General features: G+C 38.2%; 1 protein-coding gene across 5 annotated transcripts in view; it reads right to left on the bottom strand.

The window, feature by feature from the left end:
• The window catches only part of KAT6B (lysine acetyltransferase 6B), a 181,355-nt gene that overhangs the window by 34,677 nt on the left and 126,657 nt on the right, over positions 1 to 20,021 (bottom strand). For 3 of the 5 annotated variants that reach the window (XM_064594857.1, XM_045878150.3, XM_045878149.3), the window contains exons 5-13: positions 18,715 to 18,830; positions 18,394 to 18,475; positions 15,827 to 15,959; positions 11,922 to 12,853; positions 10,775 to 10,896; positions 9,111 to 9,226; positions 7,216 to 7,357; positions 3,869 to 4,030; positions 421 to 514 (exon numbers count right to left, since the gene is read on the bottom strand). In XM_064594857.1, the coding sequence (XP_064450927.1) occupies positions 421 to 514; positions 3,869 to 4,030; positions 7,216 to 7,357; positions 9,111 to 9,226; positions 10,775 to 10,896; positions 11,922 to 12,853; positions 15,827 to 15,959; positions 18,394 to 18,475; positions 18,715 to 18,830 (1,899 nt within the window). The remainder of the gene's footprint in view (positions 1 to 420; positions 515 to 3,868; positions 4,031 to 7,215; positions 7,358 to 9,110; positions 9,227 to 10,774; positions 10,897 to 11,921; positions 12,854 to 15,826; positions 15,960 to 18,393; positions 18,476 to 18,714; positions 18,831 to 20,021) is intronic. The other 2 variants (XM_045878151.3, XM_045878152.3) reach the window with 2 other exon arrangements.

The raw sequence follows: 20,021 nt of genomic DNA, 5'->3' as shown, positions 1-20,021 counted from the left end.
GTAGAAATATCCCTTTCTTGCTCTGTACTGGTAAGATTATAGGTAAAATTTTAGAAAGCTGAAAATCCTTTTAAATAATACTTCCGTTAGCTCTAATCACAAATAATTGCCTCTTCTGGTGCTAATGAGTATGAGCGCCATGGAATGGAATGGAATTCTGCCGGTTCATTCAGGGTCATGGCTTTGTGAGCTGGTGACACTGCCGAGAAATCTAGTCTCAATTTCCTAGAGCACAATAAGTGAGCAGCAGTAAATTTTTCACTTGAGGAAGATTTTCTAACCTATGTAAATATAAAGAGAGAGCCTATTATCTACTGATAAAAACAACAAAGTACATTAAATAAAGTTTTATGTGTTATTCTTTCCTTTAACAGCCATCAGCTCCCTGGGTCATGAAAGTAAGTAAAGCACTTCACTTACTGAAGTCGATGAGAAACCGTCCAAATCCTTGCCTTTGGTGCTGGGGCATGATCATTATGCAGGAGACATTATACTTCTGCTGGCAAAGCTTTTCCTGAGGGAAGGAGAAACAGATCAAGTATGTCAGAGCTCTGCTGAAGTGGGCAATTCCCTGCACCTGCCACCGTCCTTGTACAATAGTTCACTAAGGTGAGCCAATGTTTTAGGTCAGGATCAAGCAGAATACCCCCATTGTGTTGATCAATCAAACTACCAGCTAACTACAAACCATCAACTCCAGGCACGCCTCTCAATTACGCCTTTATGCCTGAAAGTTGGTAGCATAAAATATGAATAACGAATCCAAGTAAACATGAGCCAAATGAAACAGAACACAGACAGTACACAAGAAATGATTTCCTTGCTCAAACAACTTGGGAGATGGGGGAAGAACACCAAACATCCAGAGAGTCACCCAGAGGCGTAAGGTAGGACTGACTGAGCCGGCTACCCTGCTGAACAACTTACAACTCTGTGACAGCAATCCGTCTTTTGCCTTTCACCAAATGCCCCAAGGAAACGAAAACAGTGTACGGGTAGGTAGGTCTGCGCAGATATTATTTCTCTTATGGATAAAAGGTCAAAGTAAAAAGCAAGAGAAATAATTAATCTGCATTTCAAACTGGGAAAATAAATCAAAACAAAAAGACCGGGGCAATAAGAAACCCCAAAGCCTCCACACAAAAGTGAGGCCAAAATATTACCAACACTATGAAACCAGAAGGAAGATTGGGAAGAATATAGTGGGAAACAGTTCCTATAGTTAAGGAAAAATTTGCAATTTTCATGGGATGTGGCATCAGAGCAGCAGTATTTTATTCAGAGTACACAGAAGCAGCCAAAGCCTGCACAGAGAAGATCTGGAAAAGGCTTTTGAGGTTGTGAATGCTCTGGCCAAATATAAACCACAAATAAGATTGACCACAAATGGTACTAACCACATGAAAGAATTACTTCAGAACACCCAGATCTTTAATGAACCTATTTGAAAGATCACAGGAAATTGTGGAAAAAACCCTACAGGGCAGAAATTAGAGATTTCTTTGTGAAAAAGATGTGCTCCCAACATTTGCACATTTGTAGCTGTCCTTGGAGTCTCTAAGAGATGAGGAGGAAGAAATAATGTGTGTCAGTTTCCCTAAGAAACTGGATTGCGGAGGCTAGTGTTCAAATAATTAGTCTTCTTGGCAAAGTTAGACAAATGGGTCACTCTATCTAAAGAGAGACGTACTCTGGGTGGAAAGGACTCATCCTTTATGCCATTCCTTTCTTTGCCCCAAACTATTCCTACCTTTCGATTTTGTAAGCCAGCCCAACCCTCCCCTGCACCCCACTCCCACCATGTAACACACGTTACAACAGCTAAATTCCAATCTATGGATAAAATAACCGTTCCCTCTTTCCCTCCTGTTTGGAGTCCTCTATTATCTGCCTGGAAACTCATATGCATATAATGACTTAACGCTGAACTAGAATCTAGGTCATGTTGGCCATTCTCTAGCTCTAGAATTTGGTTTAAGCATAACCCCAAAGGGCCATAGTCCTTCACACTCCAATTGACACATTTAGAATATGGCTTAATTTGCATGTATCTAGACTTTTAAAATGATTTTTTTAAGATTAATTTTTGTTTTGCTACACTGCCAAAGAATGAGTTTTCCATGTACAGTAAGAAATGATAGTGGTTGCTGCCATGCTGTAAAATAAAAGTTTTACTTGTTCCAGGTAAAATGCTGGGTCCCCTGGGAGAAGAGAGGCAGAGACTAAAACTGTAAGATTCACCATCAACGGTAGTACACCCATTGAGACAAGGACAGCAGGTACCATTAAGCATCTACATTTAAACATAGACACATTGGTGCTCGCTTCGGCAGCACATATACTAAACATAGACACATTGAAAGAAACACCATTTTCTTTCTTTCTTTCTTTAAAGTAGGCTCCACGCCCAGCATGGAGCCCACTGTGGGGTTGAACTCAAGACCCTGGCTGGCTGAGCCACCCAGGCACCCCAAGAAATGCCATTTTCTAAGAGGAAGGACCATCCTGACAACTATTTTTTTTTTTTTTAAGTAATCTCTACCCAACGTGGGGCTCAAACTTACAACCCTGACACCCAGAGTTGCATGGTCTACCGACTGAACCAGCCAGGCAGGCACCCCATGACCACTATTCCTTTTAACTCATTGGAGAAAAAGATCTTTATAAACCTATACAAAAGGTTAAGATGTTTTATGCATTATATAAATAGATTTCCTATTTATTGTTTTATTTTGTGTTACTTCTCTGTCATCTTTTTTAACCTGTTGTGTGCAAATTAACTTTCGTCTTTTTTGTTTTGGAGTCTTACCAAATATGTGTATTAAAATATTGAGGCTAGTTCTCATGAATGCTATCACTTATTTATATTTTTGTTTATGACCTCTGGGTTGATTCTAAAATTTAGAAAAACTGCAGTTTGCAAAGGACCTTCATATATACTCTGTCTTTTGATATTCCATAAGGCATGGAATGACACTTCCATAAGGCATTCCATTTATTATGCAAGAGTAGAGTCATTAAAATTCACTTATCACCTAATACGCAAAACTGTACCATAAAATAAATAAAATACAGGGTTCAGATCACTGACTGTGTGCACGGAACTCTTGTAATTACCATCCTGGCACATTGAACTATCTCCTAGGTGCCTAAGAAGCTTATTACCTGGTAAATATCTCCAAACTCAGTGTTTCCTTATTGCATGTGAGTTATTATCAGGAGCCTTTGTACAGAGGGATGTGAAGATAAAAGACAAACTATATCCACTCGGTATGTCAAGGGCTTCCCTATGTTAACAGCTGGAGATACTTAGGCTTTCTAAAGGTGGGGCTACTTTAGATCTTAAAACAGTAGCATAAAGAGTTAGGAGACAAATGAGTAAACCTTGTCATTATATCACCTTGACTGTCCAAATGCCAACGTTCCAACTCGCTGAGCTCCTGATGACCACAGAGGGAATACAAGGAGGGGAAATGAGAACCATCTCTTAAATGCTACACTACGCTGAAACCTTCATGTTGACACCACTGAGAGGGGGCAAGGGAAATAAGCTTAACATTTAAAAAAATCAAAGATGCTAGGTGGTCTGCAAGGCAGCAATTATAATGTTACATGGCTGTTAAAAGTCAAGAGAGCAAACACTGCTGAGGTCCTTTACACACTTTCTAGGCACGATGTTTATTGTTTTGTTTTGTTCTGTTTTTTTAAAATAAGCTCTGAACAAGAACCTGAGCTTTTCAGAAGTATGTTTCACTTACTCAAATTACAGTCATAAAAAAAAAAACCCAAAAAACCCTGTTCAAAAAATTGGGCTCTACCAAAAACATTTTGAATAAGAAAATGAAGGTCATACTGGCTCTTGTTTTACCTTAGAGAAGTATCCAACCAGATGACAGCCCTTTTCATCATTTTTTGTAAGGACATAAAAAAGGAATGGCTCGACATCATAATACAACGTTTTGTGGTCCAGGAAGAGCTTGGCTAACAAGCAAAGGTTTTGGCAATAAATTTTGCTCATATTCCCATCAACCTAGCAAAGAGAAACAGACAACATTATTTAACATAAAAATACCGCTCAATATAAAATTATTTTTATATGGTATTTTGGAAAGCATATAATTTTATTTCCAAATCCCAAACTGAGAGATTAAACTACTCCATTAAACAAGTATAAAGTCAACCAGAAAACAGCCGTCACTTGGCAAGTAAGAATTCCACTTTTTCTCTTAAATTAGGGTAAATTTAAGTTAGCTTAAATCTCTCTTTAGGCTACCTGAAGAAAGTCGAAACCACTAATGAAAGAGTCATCATTCTTATTTGCAATTTACTACAAGTAAAAAACGATCAGGCATGTCCTCTCTTTTTGAACCAAGTAAATCTGAATTAAAGAAACATAAACACATCAAAATATCGCTCAAGTAAGTCGAACTTTATGTTGTTTTCAAAAGGACTTCATGTAAAAATAAAATAAATGAACAGTATTATTCTGATTCCTTGGAAGTGTAGATGAGCAAAAGAGGATTCCATTTTGGTTTTATCCCAAGCATCATTTTAAATGTAATTGGAAGAGATAAAATTTCTATGTTGGGAATACTTACAGAGAAAGTGAGATGAATTTCAACCTACAATAAGTACCATGATTACAGTCTACTTCTCTTCAAAATAAAAGAATCAAGCTGTGATACTGATGGTTATAGACAGGAGGCTAGGCACAGATGCCAATTTCTTTGATCAAATGTAGTTACTTGTTGAAAACCAAAAGCACAGCAGATTCAAGAATTTCCCTAGCACTATTCTTAGGGGAAATGGATATTTGCTAACCAGAGCTCTGTAACAACGAACTTGACCGTTCTCCAGTCTCCTGTGGACCATACAGGTTCTCATATTGCGCAAATTATTTTTAGACTTCATATAACTATTTCCCTTGGATGAAACCTAGGTCCCACGCATAGCAACATAATCAAATATGGGCAACGGACACAGAGGATACAATTCTCTCTTTAATTAAAGGAAGTTTTTATGTATTTGAGAGTCCGGTCCTTTCGGAAATGGTAGGACATTACAAAAAGGAAAGACAGAGATGTAGGTGTTGATGAGCCAGAAAAACAGACGATGATGCTGAAGCAAATTCTTATCAGTTGTGTAAGGCCTAATATGCATGCTTTCAAGAGGGATAAAGACAGGAAAGTATTAATTTATGATTACTCTTCATTTATTGTAAAAGTTACTTAGGAAACTACTAAGAGAAAAGTTTCTTATATGTTGTTCTCTAAGTATTAACTTGGATTCTAGAATAGGGATCTTGGCACAGATAATCCAATTCCTTCAAATATTTTTATGCATAAATTTTACTAATTTGTCTTTCATTTTTCCCCTCTGATCTCGGTGATGGTTCAAAAGCACCTGCAGACCATTGCTATCAGACTACCAAGATTGACTCTCTTATCCCGGAGAAGACTCTCCCAGGATTTGTGAGAGCTTAAAGCCCACACGCAGGTTCATGCTGATTTTCTTCACCGTTACTTAAAGGCAACAACGTGTTTTGTCCTTTGGGAAACAAAGAGACAGTGATTTTCATTTCATTTCGGTTTTAAGAAAGTATCCAAGGCATGAAGGAAGGATCCAACAGGAAAGTTGAACTTGTGACATTAGTTCTAAGCCTCAAATGAGAATAGCTCTGTTGTCTCACCTGGTGGGGGCTGACTGAGTAACGTCCCAAGATGAACTAAATGACTTGCATTCAGCATTCCCTCTAGCCCAGGGGGCCTCAATGGGAGTACTTTTGCCTCCTAAGTGACACTATGTCTGGAGAAAATGTTGCTTGTTACAGCTGGAAGCAATGTGGTACTACTAGCATTTAGTGGGTAGAGGCCACGGATGCCACCGAACACCCTGCAATGCACAGGATGCCCCCTACACCGAAGAACTATCTAGCCTGAGTAGTGCATAGTGCCCAGGTTGAGAAACCCTGCACCTATCCTTTCGTAAGTACTAATATATCATTAAATCGTCCCAGCAACAATACCCTTCTTCCTTCAAGCTTACCAAAAGAGCCTGATACAACCACGAAGAAGGTCTTTAAAAAACGCCTAAGACGCAGCTGGAGTTACTGTGTTCTCTGACTGGCCGTCGGAAAAAGTAGCAGGCCCTGGCTTGTCTGTGAGAGGTAGCTTAGTCAATGAGAGAAACCTCTGTAGGACCCTCCCCTATATTAAATATAATGGGAGACATTACCCAACAGAACTAAAGTGAAATGTGGGGCAGAATAATAAATTTCAGTCTGAACAACTCAAAAATAGAGAAACCTAAAGTAAAACTGTATTTCAGAGAAAAAAAAGACATCATGTCTGCTGTGTAAGAGGGCTTGTTCTGAGCACCCATGCATGAAAACCGACATAGGTAACAGAGAAGGGAATTAGGCAGAGCAATGGAAATGCTCAAAAGGAGGAACAAGAATAAAGGAGAGAATGAAGAATCCCTGAGAATAGGCAAGAACACGAAAGAAAGGCTTGGTCTCCTCAAGGTACAAGTGACACAGCTTAACTGGATCCGTGAAACTGACAATAGAACATGACGAAACAATGAAACGATATACAGGCAAAGACCTTCTGCTACTAAATCAGTTCTGAAAACACAAAATGTCTTTAAGAACCCACAATGACAGACACATGGCCACAAGGGGTTCCTGTGAACAGCAGAGTTCTCCAGGGGTGGCCATCTACCCAGATGAGGGGGGCAGTCCCAACATCTGCTAGGGTCTCACCAAAAGGATTATCCACCGTGCCAAGAAATGGATGGAAACACAGGTGGTTGTGTATTGAGGAGATATGTACAGCTGCTCAATTCCCCGGAAGAGTGAGCACCTGCCAGACATTGGCTGGAGCTGCTGAACAAAGCTAATTTCTCCTGCCAAAGAAAGCAGAATTTACAAAGAGCTGAGAAGATCATAAATTCACTGGTGAATATATCTGGTGCAGACAGGGATTTGGGGGAAGACAAAAAAGTTAATGTGATGAAGTAGGAATTCATCATCAATCTAAATGGCTGTTCAATATGGTTAAACATTCCAAAACACGGAGATACTTTAAAAGAGCCGTCTAAATTCGAATGCCAAAATCAAATATACTGTGCACCTTCCAGAAACAAATCAGAACATAACGAACAATTGAAAGAACTAGGTCTCAAAAGCTGAATTTTTTATTTACACATGCTTACCTCAAATACTGAAAGGTCTTTCCTTCGGTAAATTTCATTTGCTGGAGGATGAAACCATCCACATTTCTTTGAGTGTCTTAACAAAATATTTTTACTTTTCATATATTTAAGACAGAATTCACACAGGTAAAGCTTTGGTAACCTGTTAAAATTTTAAAATCAAAGAATCTATCAGATTGATTATACTGTTCAGGAAAAAATATTAAATATTGTTCAATTTTCTCCAAGTCATAATAAAGCTGCAATAGTATTTGGAAGAAGTAGTTTCAAGAAAAGAAAAAGATAACAGAAAACCAGTAGTAAAGAGAATGTACAAAGCTCACGTTATTTTTCAATATAATAATATTTGCTGCCATCATTTTGTGAACAAATCATTTGTTTCCTTAGAAATGTTATATAGACCAAAAGGTTTTCAGACCTGGAACCACTACTTGAAAAATCAATAAGGATGACCTGCTGTCAGGTGAACATGAGTATTTTTCAAATTTCAGATTTAATGTCATAGTGTCAATAGTATATATGGTCAGTGGTGTAACTGTAATCATCTTTTACTCAGAGGGAAGTGAATTCATTATTTTTAAAAATGATCTGTGTACTTATATAAGGCAGAGAAGTCCTAGAATTTAGTTAACATTTCTATTGATGGATGAGGTAACTTTAAAGTCTTATCATAAACATATATATCTAAAGTAATAAATGTAAAATAAAAAGATCTTGTTTCTACCAATTCCACCGACTCTAAATAACATTATACAAACAGATTTCTCTCCCATGATGACTTTTTCTCCACCTTTAAAATTGTAACATTTTTAATGTGTGCCCGATCACACTTAAACACTTTGTTAGTCTTGTAAGAAAATGTTTAGAAGCACTTTCTAGGTCTTTGGGGTATAAGAATGGGTAGAATGGTTTTGGGGAAAGTTAGCTACAGCTCTCAGAACACATGACTTATGATTACCCATACCAATTGAAGCTCACAGGTGTTTTTAAAAAGTTGTTCAAGAGCACACAGCTAAGTGATATAAGCTAGAAAGAGAAACCAAGACTCCTGACTCTTACTCTGCCACTTAACTTCTAAAACACCCTCCCCACTTTCTCCAGTAGATGATGGGCCAGACACCAACGTGATGGAGAAAAGGACAATTATCTACTCTAGAAGAAAAGCAAGTTTGTGATTGTCAGAAACTTCACAGGCTAAAACATTTGAGAAGATACTAATAAAGTATATCCTGATATACCTGAAAGAAGAAATCTGTTCACAAGATACCCATTTTTAGACATATTAGTTCAAGACAATTTCACAGCTAATCTTAGTTCAAGACAAAAGAAAACTCTAGGATCATTATTTTCTCTTCATTTTTAACAAGTTAGTCACAAATGGCTCTAAAAGTGCTCTAAAAGTAAAGATTTGCAGAAGGGTCTCTTAAGGCTACCCACCCCCACCTACTTTCTTTCATTTTTCCTCCTTCCGCTACATTTCTGTAAAAAGCTTGAAAACAAAATGTCAGATATCAGAGATATACGAACAGGTCTAATTAGGAAAATAAACAGGGCAATGAGAAGAAACCACCAACTACTTTACAGTGGCCAGTGTTTTTTCTCCTTATATGGTTTCATCCACAAACAACATTTGTCCAATTAACCAGAGGAGAAAGCATGTAGCTCAAAGGCAAAATTTACAATGCCCATGTAACTAAGGAGTGGAAGGAGTTTACATAGAACAGTGACAACTACTATAAAAAGACGCTGGCAAAAGTAATAGTTTTGGAAGCGCTTAGACTCAACTATCAAAATTTATGTCCTGAAAATCACCTAATTCCTGCTTCAGAACTGAGAATTCCCCTTCCTCACAAATATGACATTCAAGTTATATACCTTCTGGGCTGTTCCATTACCTTGCATATTCCTGTGGGTAAGGCGAGGAGTACCAGGTTTGGATTTCGTATTTCCCGAATTCTATTACAGAAGGGTACCGGCCACAGTCTTCCACTCCACTTTCACACTCTATTTTCTGTCAGAGAAAAGAAAAGAAAGGAAATAAAAATGTGTGTATTAGAAGAGGATTTCTTCACTTACCTTTTGGTTCTTTCACCAGTGGATATGAAAACCTACCAAGAACAGACACTAATCTTCATGGGGAATTTTCATGTTGTTGAAAACACATTAGAGGACCTTATAAAATAATCATCAACTTTGTATAAGATTCATAATAAACAAACTAATACCCTAAGAAACAGTATTACCAAGACAGGAAATGAGTACAAGGTAAATACATACGAATGTCTACTGTACTGGATGAATTTAATGACCTGGTGAAATGCATTAAAACGGAGTAAATTAGAAGATGATCCGGCTGTTAGACACTCTTATAGTCCCCTGTTCCTCCACGAAGTTAAAAGTGATCCCAACTGTAATTATATCATCAATTGTGAAAGTCTGCAGTTTAATATCCATCTCCTCTTACTTCCCTTACTCCCAAGCAGTAAGCTATATGAGGTTAAGAACTGTGCCTGCCTGATACAGACAAATGTTCATGAGTGAAATGCTGGTGTTACCGTACTGGAAAGAAAGGACTTAAAATTTAACAGCATCTTTCAGATAATGGCCTATTGTTCATCAGGTCTATCTATGAACAGCAGAAGTAGGCTGAAAATTTGATAGTATTTAAGGACTTCAGATCAAAGAAACTGGGGGAATTTCTGACATTTATCTTAGTCAAAGGAAAACAATACAAAGGGTATTGTTGGGGCAATGGGGCAGATGAGGAATGGAAATATCCAACAGCCCCTTAAATTAGAAACTGTCAGAAATATTTAGCCCAAGTGGCTGCTCCTAAAAATAAAGCTTGAGAGCCTACAGGTAGCCCCCTCCCCACACCAAAAAGAAAGTGAGGTCTGTCTGTGAAGTTTGCCATAGAAACTGAATGTGGTCTACTGATGTAACAAATTCATGCTCCATAATAAATCTGACCTCAAAAAGTCCAAAAGCCTTACCTGTTACCTGTTTTGGTGACAATAAACTACGTGGAGTTACTATTTTAAGTGGAATCATTTAAACAAATTACTGGACAATGAAAATAAAAGTGATTATAATTGATCACGCAACACAATATTGTCTTAATCAATGCCAAAGTGTTAAAATTACGAGACATTTTTCATATGGCTGGCCATCTGTGTTGGAAGAACCATTGGTAAATTTAAAAGCGATGTTCTTTTTAACCATTTAAAACTGCTATTTTCTACATTTCCACAAAAATAATCAGAAATCTGGTCCTTCATACCTAGAAGCATTTTTCCAAATCTGCTTCAACTACTGTTACTCTGGTCTATTTTCTGAGACCAGCTGAGCCCTTATCAACTTTTGAGAGTGGAGAAAACTCTATAAAGTCACTCTGCTTTTGAAGCTAGAGTCAACAACAACAATCATGATAACAGTTAAAGGACCACAAAGGATTCTGAGGGGGGATTCGCTGTAAAATCAAAGCAGTAATTTCATAATAGTCACAAATATAAAAATCACGTATTATCCTTGTTACTATAATGTGGTATCCTGGCCTTACCTCCCAAGAAAGTTCCTGGGCCTGCTTAAAAACATCCAAATCCTCTTCAGTAACGGTATCCTTGTTTCCAATCACATTTATATCTGTACTTTCTTGTTTGATGCTTATTTTGATTTCAGTATCTGTCATTTAAAACCAGCAGAAAGTGCATTCACTGACTTGAATCATGAGTAACCACCATACATTACCAAAATGGCACCAAATTAGCATAGTGGGCAAATAGGGATTTTTTTTAAGCTTTATAAGCTTTTATATCTAAGCACTGCTCAAAAGATCCAGCAGTACCCTTTCCCTACTGTACCCAAATTTTTATTTGAATTACCACTGTCATCTTTTTATAGTTTCAACAAACGAGGGAAAGAGCAATACAAAGCAAAAATCATATTTTTCAGCCGAGATTAGAAGTTCTATCAATGTCTAGTTATAGAATTCCCATTATCCCTTTTGAGATTAAAAAAAAAAAAATTCTACCGCTTTGTCGAAATGACACATTTTTGGTTCTTTTTTGTTGTTGTTGTTTTGGTTTATAAAGGGTAGCCAATGCAACGGGCCAATTTGTTAAATGAATTCATGAAATCCGTTTTCTCCCTACAGTGAATACACACACAGACACACACACACACACACACCCAAAAGCACACTTCACAGAATCACAGATCAGGCTTTGTGGAGAAGGAAGCAGGATGGACTCGGTCATGAGAAAGCCATGGAGCAGAGGGAGCGGCAATGAGGAGCTGACACCCCCCCCAACCACCGCAGCGGGAAGCACTGAGGCACAGAAGCAAGCAGCGCCATGGCCGAGGCGGCGGCACGGCAGGGAACGCGGCAGAAGCGTGACAGCGGCTACTCATGCGGGACTACAAAGCCGTAAGCAACACTACGGAGGCATCTGGGGGTCCTAGTGTCACTACGGATGGAAATAAATAATAAAAGGTGGGAGAGTATTAGTTGGGAAAAAACATTTTGGAGGTTTAGTCAGCATTAGAAAAAGGTCAAAGTTTCACTGCTTCTGTATGAAAGTGAAGTGAGAACGAGAGAAATAGCTAAGACCTATGTGACAAATAGGAATTGATTGATTTATTTTTTTCGGGGTTGGGGAGAAAGGGACGGGACGCAGGTTTGGTTGGAGCTTTGACCTTTTGCTTACCATCATCCTGATCAGGTTTAATCCTTCCGTCTGTCAAGCTCCCCTTCCCTGGTGAGGGGGTCCCCATCTGAGGGGTCACTTTATATTTTAATCTGCCTAGCATCCTGTGCTTTTTAAGATAAGTTGTTCGCTTGAAGTGAGCAATTGCTTTAAAAATACGTCCTCTAGCCATCCCCCAGCTAGAGGAGGAGGAGTGAGCAATAAACCTACTTCTAATATCTCTTTTTCCAAAGAAATGGGCTTTAGATTTTGCCGTGGAAGATAATTCAGTTTTACGACGCATACGTTTGGGTGGTGCGTAACTTGGGTGTCCCTTTTTTCGAGACTGTCCCTGAGTGGTATAGATATGAGAGAGTCCATCAAAGAGTGCCTTCAGCTGGCTGTTCTTAGTCAGACTGCTAAAGGAGGGCACACTGGACTGGCTAGAACAACTCTGGGGAGAGGTAGAAGAAGTGGAGGTGCTGGACTTCTGTGAACTGGGGCTCTGACCAGAGATGGGGGTTGGGGGTGGAAGTGAAGAAGGTGGAGGTTTTAGCTTTTGTGTGGTACCTGTAGCCAACACATGAGAAGTGCATGACTGTTTCTGAGAGACCTTTTTCCTTGGACGATAGTGCTTTGAAAAGTCTATTATTTCACCTCGTGATCTGCGACCATCAGGTGATGGTGTAAAAAACTTAGTAAGGCCATCAATGAGCCCTTTGGTTTTCTTGTTAACTTTAAGTGTAGAGGCAGAAATGTAGGTGGAGGTGGTGGTGATTTTGGTGGTGGCACCAGGCCGAGTGGGGTCTGTAACAGCCAATCTGCTGCTTGAGTCCTTCCCAGATGCAGCATGACCAGATGAAGGTGTGGTACAGACTTTAGTCTTTTGACCCCTACCAGGTGACCCCCTTCCTGTGAATGCATTCATGGATCCTTCATCACTGGTTACAGACCTAGGCAAAAATTTAAAGAATAGTATCAGCATTTAATAATAGAATTATAAAGGTATCTAAAACAAATCTATAGCAACTAGATGCATTCAATGTGCTTAAACTTAAGAAGCCGAACTGCAACCCTCAGAACTATGTGTGTGTGTGTGTGTGTGTGTGTGTGTGTGTGCCTCCATCTAGGTGTTTCTCTGTTCAAAAGGGGAGCGGCCACCACATGTGCATGTCATGATCCTCCCAGGGCCCAGCCAAGATGGACTGGAAGAAGCCGCATGGACCCAGGGGCCATAGAAGTAAGACAATTTTTGAAGCAACTCAAAGAACGCGCAATGCTTTCATTATACTTAAATAAAAATGGTACCCCCTATGTGGTCACAAGTCGTTATGATTTCCTACGTCTTTTAAAAAGTAGTAAAGGACTTGGGGCGCCTGGGTGGCTCAGATGGTTAAGCGTCTGCCTTCAGCTCAAGTCATGATCCCAGGGTCCTGGGATCAAGCCCCACGTCTGGCTCCTGGCTCGGCTGGGAGCCTGCTTCTCCCTCTCCCTCTGCCTCTCCCCTGCTCATGCTCTCTCTCTCTCTCTGTCCCAAATGAATAAATAAAATCTTAAAAAAAAAAAAAGGCAGTAAAGGACATAAGTCATTAAGTATTATCTAGACGTGAAAAGTGCATCTAATCTCTAGTGAGAAGCAATTTTAATTCAATTGGAAAATTTATATAAATAGAATTTGGGTAGGTCTATAAATTAGTACTTTGTTGTTGTTAAAGAAAACATTAAAGATATCCTCTTCCTCTCGGCAGTTTATGCTTAGGATGGTAAGATAACCAATAATACTCTCTAAGTCGAGGAGACAATTAATTACAGCATAAAATATTGCTGAAAAAAGGACAACAATAGCAAAAACTGAAGAAATGATTAAAGAAAAGCTACAGCAGGTCAGACGTGACATGGAAAAGTCTGGTGAAGAAGCAGCACATTTACCATGGTCTTTATCAGATACTTGGCAATAGAATCTTTATACACTATTTCAGCTCATTTGAGGCTGGTTCTGCCCATCCAGCTGTGTGGTCAATAGAGACCAGTGGCCATTCCACTACCACAGCTGCTTAGAGGAACAGCAGCTGCCTGCCTTCACCTCAGGCTAGGGCTTAGAAAGCTACCCATTTTGCAGCAGAATTTTATACAATAGAAACGTTTGCATGTGAATTATGGCAGTGCCGGGGCCCAAGAACGCACTTTAAAAATTATCAATTTAGCTGAAGGCTCATAATGAAGAAATGGAAGCCTGAAAATGATATGATACTCCATTATAAAAATATCTTAATTACAAACAGAAGAGCACATGTTAATGGTCATCTTGAACATTAACGAACAATTTCAGCAGTCAGCTGCAGTGGACTCTGGTGCAGCAACGGGGCGAGCTACTGGGCTCATCTGAGGCAGCTCCACCACCAAGAGCTTTGCCCTACACCAATGATCCAGCCAAATCAGGTTAACACTGGAGATCTCTAGTGTCACAGTGAGGGTTACCAATAAACAATTATCTGAGCTAAAATGTTTCCCATTAGAATGCTGCATTTGGACTGTATCTGGAATCGATTGCCCAGAAAGGATAAGATGCTTATAAAGCATGTAAAAAGGAAAACTCCCTAGACTGTCTTAAAAATTCCTAAGCTCAAAGGACAATTTTGGACAAACAAAAAGTTAGGACTGGTGCCAGATGCAATTTTCAGCTGTGTCCTTTGTTTGGAAAGTTTATATCCTAATTTGGTATTTTTAATTGGGCCCTGAGGATACAGTCCCATTTTGAGAACAATGCTTACACAGGATGAATGCAAAAACATATAATTTCTACTTCAAATGATGCTAATATGAAAGATGTTATTAATAAACGTTTCATGTTTGCCCCGAGAAATTAACAAAAATTCCATTTAAAAAATGTCCACCAGTTAAAGGGCTTTCATAAAAAAAAAAAAAAAAAACTATAAAGGAACATGCATTTTCTATTTCTCCGTTGGGAAACAGAGGTGCAGGAGTTGATGGTTTTTCTGAGAGCAGGTAAGGTAGTGAATTGCTTCAGTTAAATTAGGGGGAAGAGTAGCAAGTAAGTAAGGTATCTGGTGTTTGTTCACAATGTATGCAGAGAGCACCTATTCCCTTTTACTAAGCTTAAAGAGGTGGGCCATGGTCTTAGTGACAGAACTCCTTTAGATATGCAACTCCCTATTTAACGTTGATAGTCAATTCTATATTCTAAAGGTTAAAAAAAAAAAAAAATCCTTTCTCCCCTTATCCTTCCTCTACTTATCTAAGTAACACTGGCTAAATGTTCTACTGGGCTTTAATGGCAACTATATGGCCATAGGCTAGTAGAAATGAAGTTATCATAGTAGATGTGCAGGCCACTGTGAACATACTATTTCATATGTTTATGTCTGCACACATGTGCACATACCAAACAGTTCTAACTCTTTGTGTGCAAACATGAGGACAGTCATTTACAGGTTTCTCAGAGGCTCCTATTTCATATAAGGGATCTTAAATGCTGTAATACTAAATTAGCACCAGAAAAGAGAAGGTTTTTTTTCTAAAATGCTACCCGGAGTGACAAGAGATTCACTCATAGATGTGAATAAATCCCTCTCTTGTTTTAAAATCCCCATAAAAATATTTATATAATTAAGGTTTTCTAATGCTCAGCCAGTAATAAAGTAGGCAGAATGACTGTTTCCAATTCTTACATTCTGCTTCCATCCTGCTACATCACAGATACTGCCAACAGAAGCTCCCCAAATGCCAATTGTAATTAAAAATATTATTTTCAAAAAATTTCCACAGCTTATGCAAAAGGAGAACTATTCCTCATCCCTTGAGTTTGTAAAATGATGCTAAAAAGTTAATGGAATCTAAGGGGGTTACAATTGCCTATATTTTAAAGCACAACATAAAAGATTTCTTTTGATAAGATCTCAACCTACAACAATCGTTGCTTTAATTTATTTTTCGGTCGTCCAATGGGTTTTGCATATCGTCGTTTTATTTGTGCAGCTTTCTCATGAAGTAGTTTTCTTCCCTTTTTCTTTGGTCTGCAGACTTGGCAAATCCACATCCCTGAATTAATATATATATGAGAAAAATATTTTAATGTTTCATTTTAGGAGAAGATATTAAATATAAACTGCAGCTGAAATAAGCTGCCCAAGGGTGCCATATGCAGAACTTTATTCAAGAAGGTAGGTCATTCCCTTGTGTCATCCTCCTCAGGAAGTCATCATTAAAGGTCAATTTCCCCCCAGGGTCAAGGTGGTGAGAGCAGAGGGCTGCCCCTATCTCTGAACCCTTCTATGAGGCTTTTCGCAACATGTCACCAAACCTCCCTCCACCACACAAATACACAGGAAAATCCGATCCTGTCAGATATTATGTATCTTTCAATTAGAGGGACACATTTTCAAGTCAATCGGTTTTTGGAATTTCTGGGGAAGAAAAAAAATATTTGTTTTTATTTCTTTCTGGAACTCTTCCACACTAAAAAAAAAAAGAAAGTATCAGTATAAAAGATAATTTTTGAATTAAAACAATTTTTAAGTACTCTGGAACTGCAATAATTAAAACTATACATCTGGCATAGGGAAATAGGTCACTGGACAAGAATTTTTAGACCCAAACAACTGAAGCCTATAAAAAAGTTTAGCATATCAAAAGGTCATATTTCAAGTCACTGGGGAAAGGATGCAATGACTCAGTGAAGTGGTGATAGAACAAACAGCCATCTATAGGAAGGAAAAGAATTACTTCCTATCCTTTATAAAAATAAATTCTATGCAGATGAATATTATGACAAAATTAAATGTTACAAGTATCAGGAAAAATATGTGGATATTTAATTTTAGCACGACTGACATTTAAGACTAAAGCCATAAAGACAAAGATTCATGGATTGGGCTACATAAAAATATAAAGAGCTTCTACAAATCAGTAAGAAAAAGGTGAAAACACCAAGAGAAAAATGATTAATGGGTAAAAACAAGCATTTTACAAAGATGATATACAAACAGCCAATAATCAAACACAAAATGCTTTCAATCTCACTGCTTAAAGAAAAAAATTACCAGACATCTTTTTTCTATTATCACATTGGTAAAAATTTTAAATAATAGCACTGTATTTCATTGAGTCTGAGACACTATTGCCTACAAAAAGCATCTGATTTTTTTTTTTTTTTAAACTGTGTCTTGGACTTAATGACATATAGTAATGGTGAGTGTTGGTCATAATACAGGAAAACAGGTATTCTCACACACTGGTGGTCGGTCTGAAAACTGATACAACATTTCATGTACATAGCCTTTGATCCAGCACTTCCTCCCCTAGGAATTTATCTTAAGGAAATAATTGTGGATGGAAAAAATTGAAACATTTGTAATGTCCACCATAGGGGATTGGTTAAGTAAGTTATGGTTTGTTTATACATGGGGTTGCACAATCAAATATGCTCAGGAGCCACCCAGGGATAATGCATGTGACTGAAGCAAGCTGGAATTCAAGACAAGAGGGAGGAGTGAGATTGGGGCAAGTTGGAACATGCATACTCCACCTAAAAGACGCAAATTCAAAATTTTAAAAATACTGTGCCAGCTCGCCTGCAGTGCATTTAAAGGAGTCTTAAAATAGATGTATGTTGTTCCCAACAAAGCCTAACTGCGGCCCCCAGTCACCGGGTGTGTAACGCCTGCTCTATACTATAGAGTTTTATGCACTCATTAAAAACTGTGTTTAGGAGAGCATTTAGTGATGTGGGGACGTTAGAATCTTATTTATAAAGATGGAAAAGACGTAAGATTACAAAAACATGTATAGAATGTTCCATTTCTTTTTTTTAAAAAAGTGTGTAGGGAGCTGGGAAGGAATTTCTGATTTTCTTATTCCTTCTTGTCAATCTGTATTTACTAAATCTTTCACAATAAAAAAATGAATAAATTTTATAAAGAGGCAGTAATTTCTAATGCTTAATATATTATAAAATGAGGAGAAGAAGGCTGAGCTAGGCTTACTTACACAACAAATAGAGACAAAAATCCATATGCCATATGGATATATCCAGATAAAAGAGTTCATATGCCCATGTTTACATTATCAACTAATGGCCAAGAAACGTGGGATGGCTCCTGTTGTAGGACTTTGGAGACATCATTACAACCATTATGGAAAATAGGTAATTTCTCACCTCTGAACACAGTACTGAATAATATGGAGAATGTTCTAAACTTCTGACATACCTAATCTAAATTTATTCTAATAAGGGAATGGTTTTGGGAGAGGAATGCTCTTCTTTAACCCTGTGTCTGAATTAGAGTCTTTATTATATACATTGCCCGCAAACTAAATGCTTTTATACTCCTCTGTCCACAACCTGTGCCAAACCCACAGGAACAAGGAGGGTGGGAGGGATGAATAAATGCTTACGGAACCTGTATACCTCTGGGCTGGACAAGGCTAATGAGTACGTAATAAAACACATTTTTACTATAGTTTAAAAGTTCACCTTTTGGCATTCTGGAAAGTGGGGGGTCACAGCACTCCATATGGAATCCTCTATCACAGGAGTCACAAAAAAGCATATTATCCTGTAAGATAACATATTAAGAGAGTAATTGAGACTGAAATCAGCTGTAAAAGGCCACAAATTCTTATCCGACGAACAATAATCAAAAATAATGAAGGGGTAGCACGATCCCTGCTGAAATCTGACATCACATTGTATTTAAATCTTTAAAACAAAATAGCAACACTCTACAAAAATAAAAACCTTAACACCGAAAACTCACAATTTAGTTGGAGATAGACTACTGAGAGCCATACTTACTGCATTTTTGCCTTGGATTCTACATGCACTGCATGTCTTGCATTCGATGCACTGCCACCTTAAGGCCTTTACGTTTGTTGTTAATTCAGGACAAAATTTCAAACAGGATGGGTGTCCTAGAAGAATAAAAAGGAAACTGCTTTATGGGAATGCGGCTTTAGATTTTTTCAACTCTCATTCCCTCATATTTAACAGAGAGTGATAATGTCAGTTAAAGACTTAAATTTATACCAGTTCCCATCACAAGTCTCGGAGAACTTGAAGACAACGTATGCTCCAATCACGTTCTCATTCCTGTGCCTTCGGTTCATCTCCTTACTGCCCTGGCCCTCCTCATCAACCACCATTTACACAAAGTTTGCCGGTTTGCTGGACTGTGAGGAAAGTATGAAGTTCAAAATCACAGAACTTAAAATGACAGCTAAATAAAAAAAACGAGCTGCTTAAAAATACAATTATAAATGCAAAAAAAATATATTATACAGAGAATATCCCATTGCTGGGACATACAAAGAAGATACTGTTGCCCTCTTGCCTCTGGGTCCTGCATTTAAATTTTGGAAGTAGAAGCAGAAATCATGAACTTGAGAGTTAAGAAGTTGGAAGATCCAGGTCGAATGGAATATGCCAAGAAGCAACACCCCTGCAGGCTTCCCCCATTTTCCTGAGTGTCCAGCTTTTTCACACTGTTTCGGGCACACTTTTCATCTAGCTTCGCTCACATCACAGAGGAAAAGTGGAGACCCTGAGGGGCAACACCACTCAAGGAAGCCACCCAGACTATACAGAGTCATAGATTTCTCCAAAAGGCTTAGGGAGTATGAGCCTACACTTTTTGGAAGACAGTTCTGTTTAAAACGTAATGGTCTTTTATCACACAAACCTGAGATCTCTAAGTTTCATTTTATTTTTCTAAATCTGGTCTTAAACATTAGTAAATCCCACGTGAAAGAACTTATAACTAAGCTGCAAAAGAAACCTGAGGGTAATAAAAAAGGCAGATTCTGCAATTTCAAAACTGTTTTATAATTTCCTGACTTTGGCAGGCTCATTGTTTAAATATGTATTTTGGGTTGCTGCCAAAAAGGTCCTCCTCCCTAAAGCTTAACAGGTGCTTCGTAAAATTCCACCCACTAGGAGATTTGGCTTTTTGAAGTAAAAACATTCAAAATCAATCATCAATACCGTTAATAAAAGCACACTATTCCTGAGTTTAAAAAAAATCCAAACATCTGTATTTAAGATGTTGAGCAAATAAAATGTTGTCATAGGATTACAACCTCAGGCTGCAGAGACACCCAGGCAGA

The sequence above is a fragment of the Mirounga angustirostris genome, unplaced genomic scaffold (genome assembly GCF_029215605.1).
Source record: "Mirounga angustirostris isolate CCGP_5_RB_7025 unplaced genomic scaffold, mMirAng1.0.hap1 SCAF_6, whole genome shotgun sequence".
Lineage (NCBI taxonomy): Eukaryota > Metazoa > Chordata > Mammalia > Carnivora > Phocidae > Mirounga > Mirounga angustirostris.
This window is presented reverse-complemented; position numbering and strand designations above follow the sequence as displayed.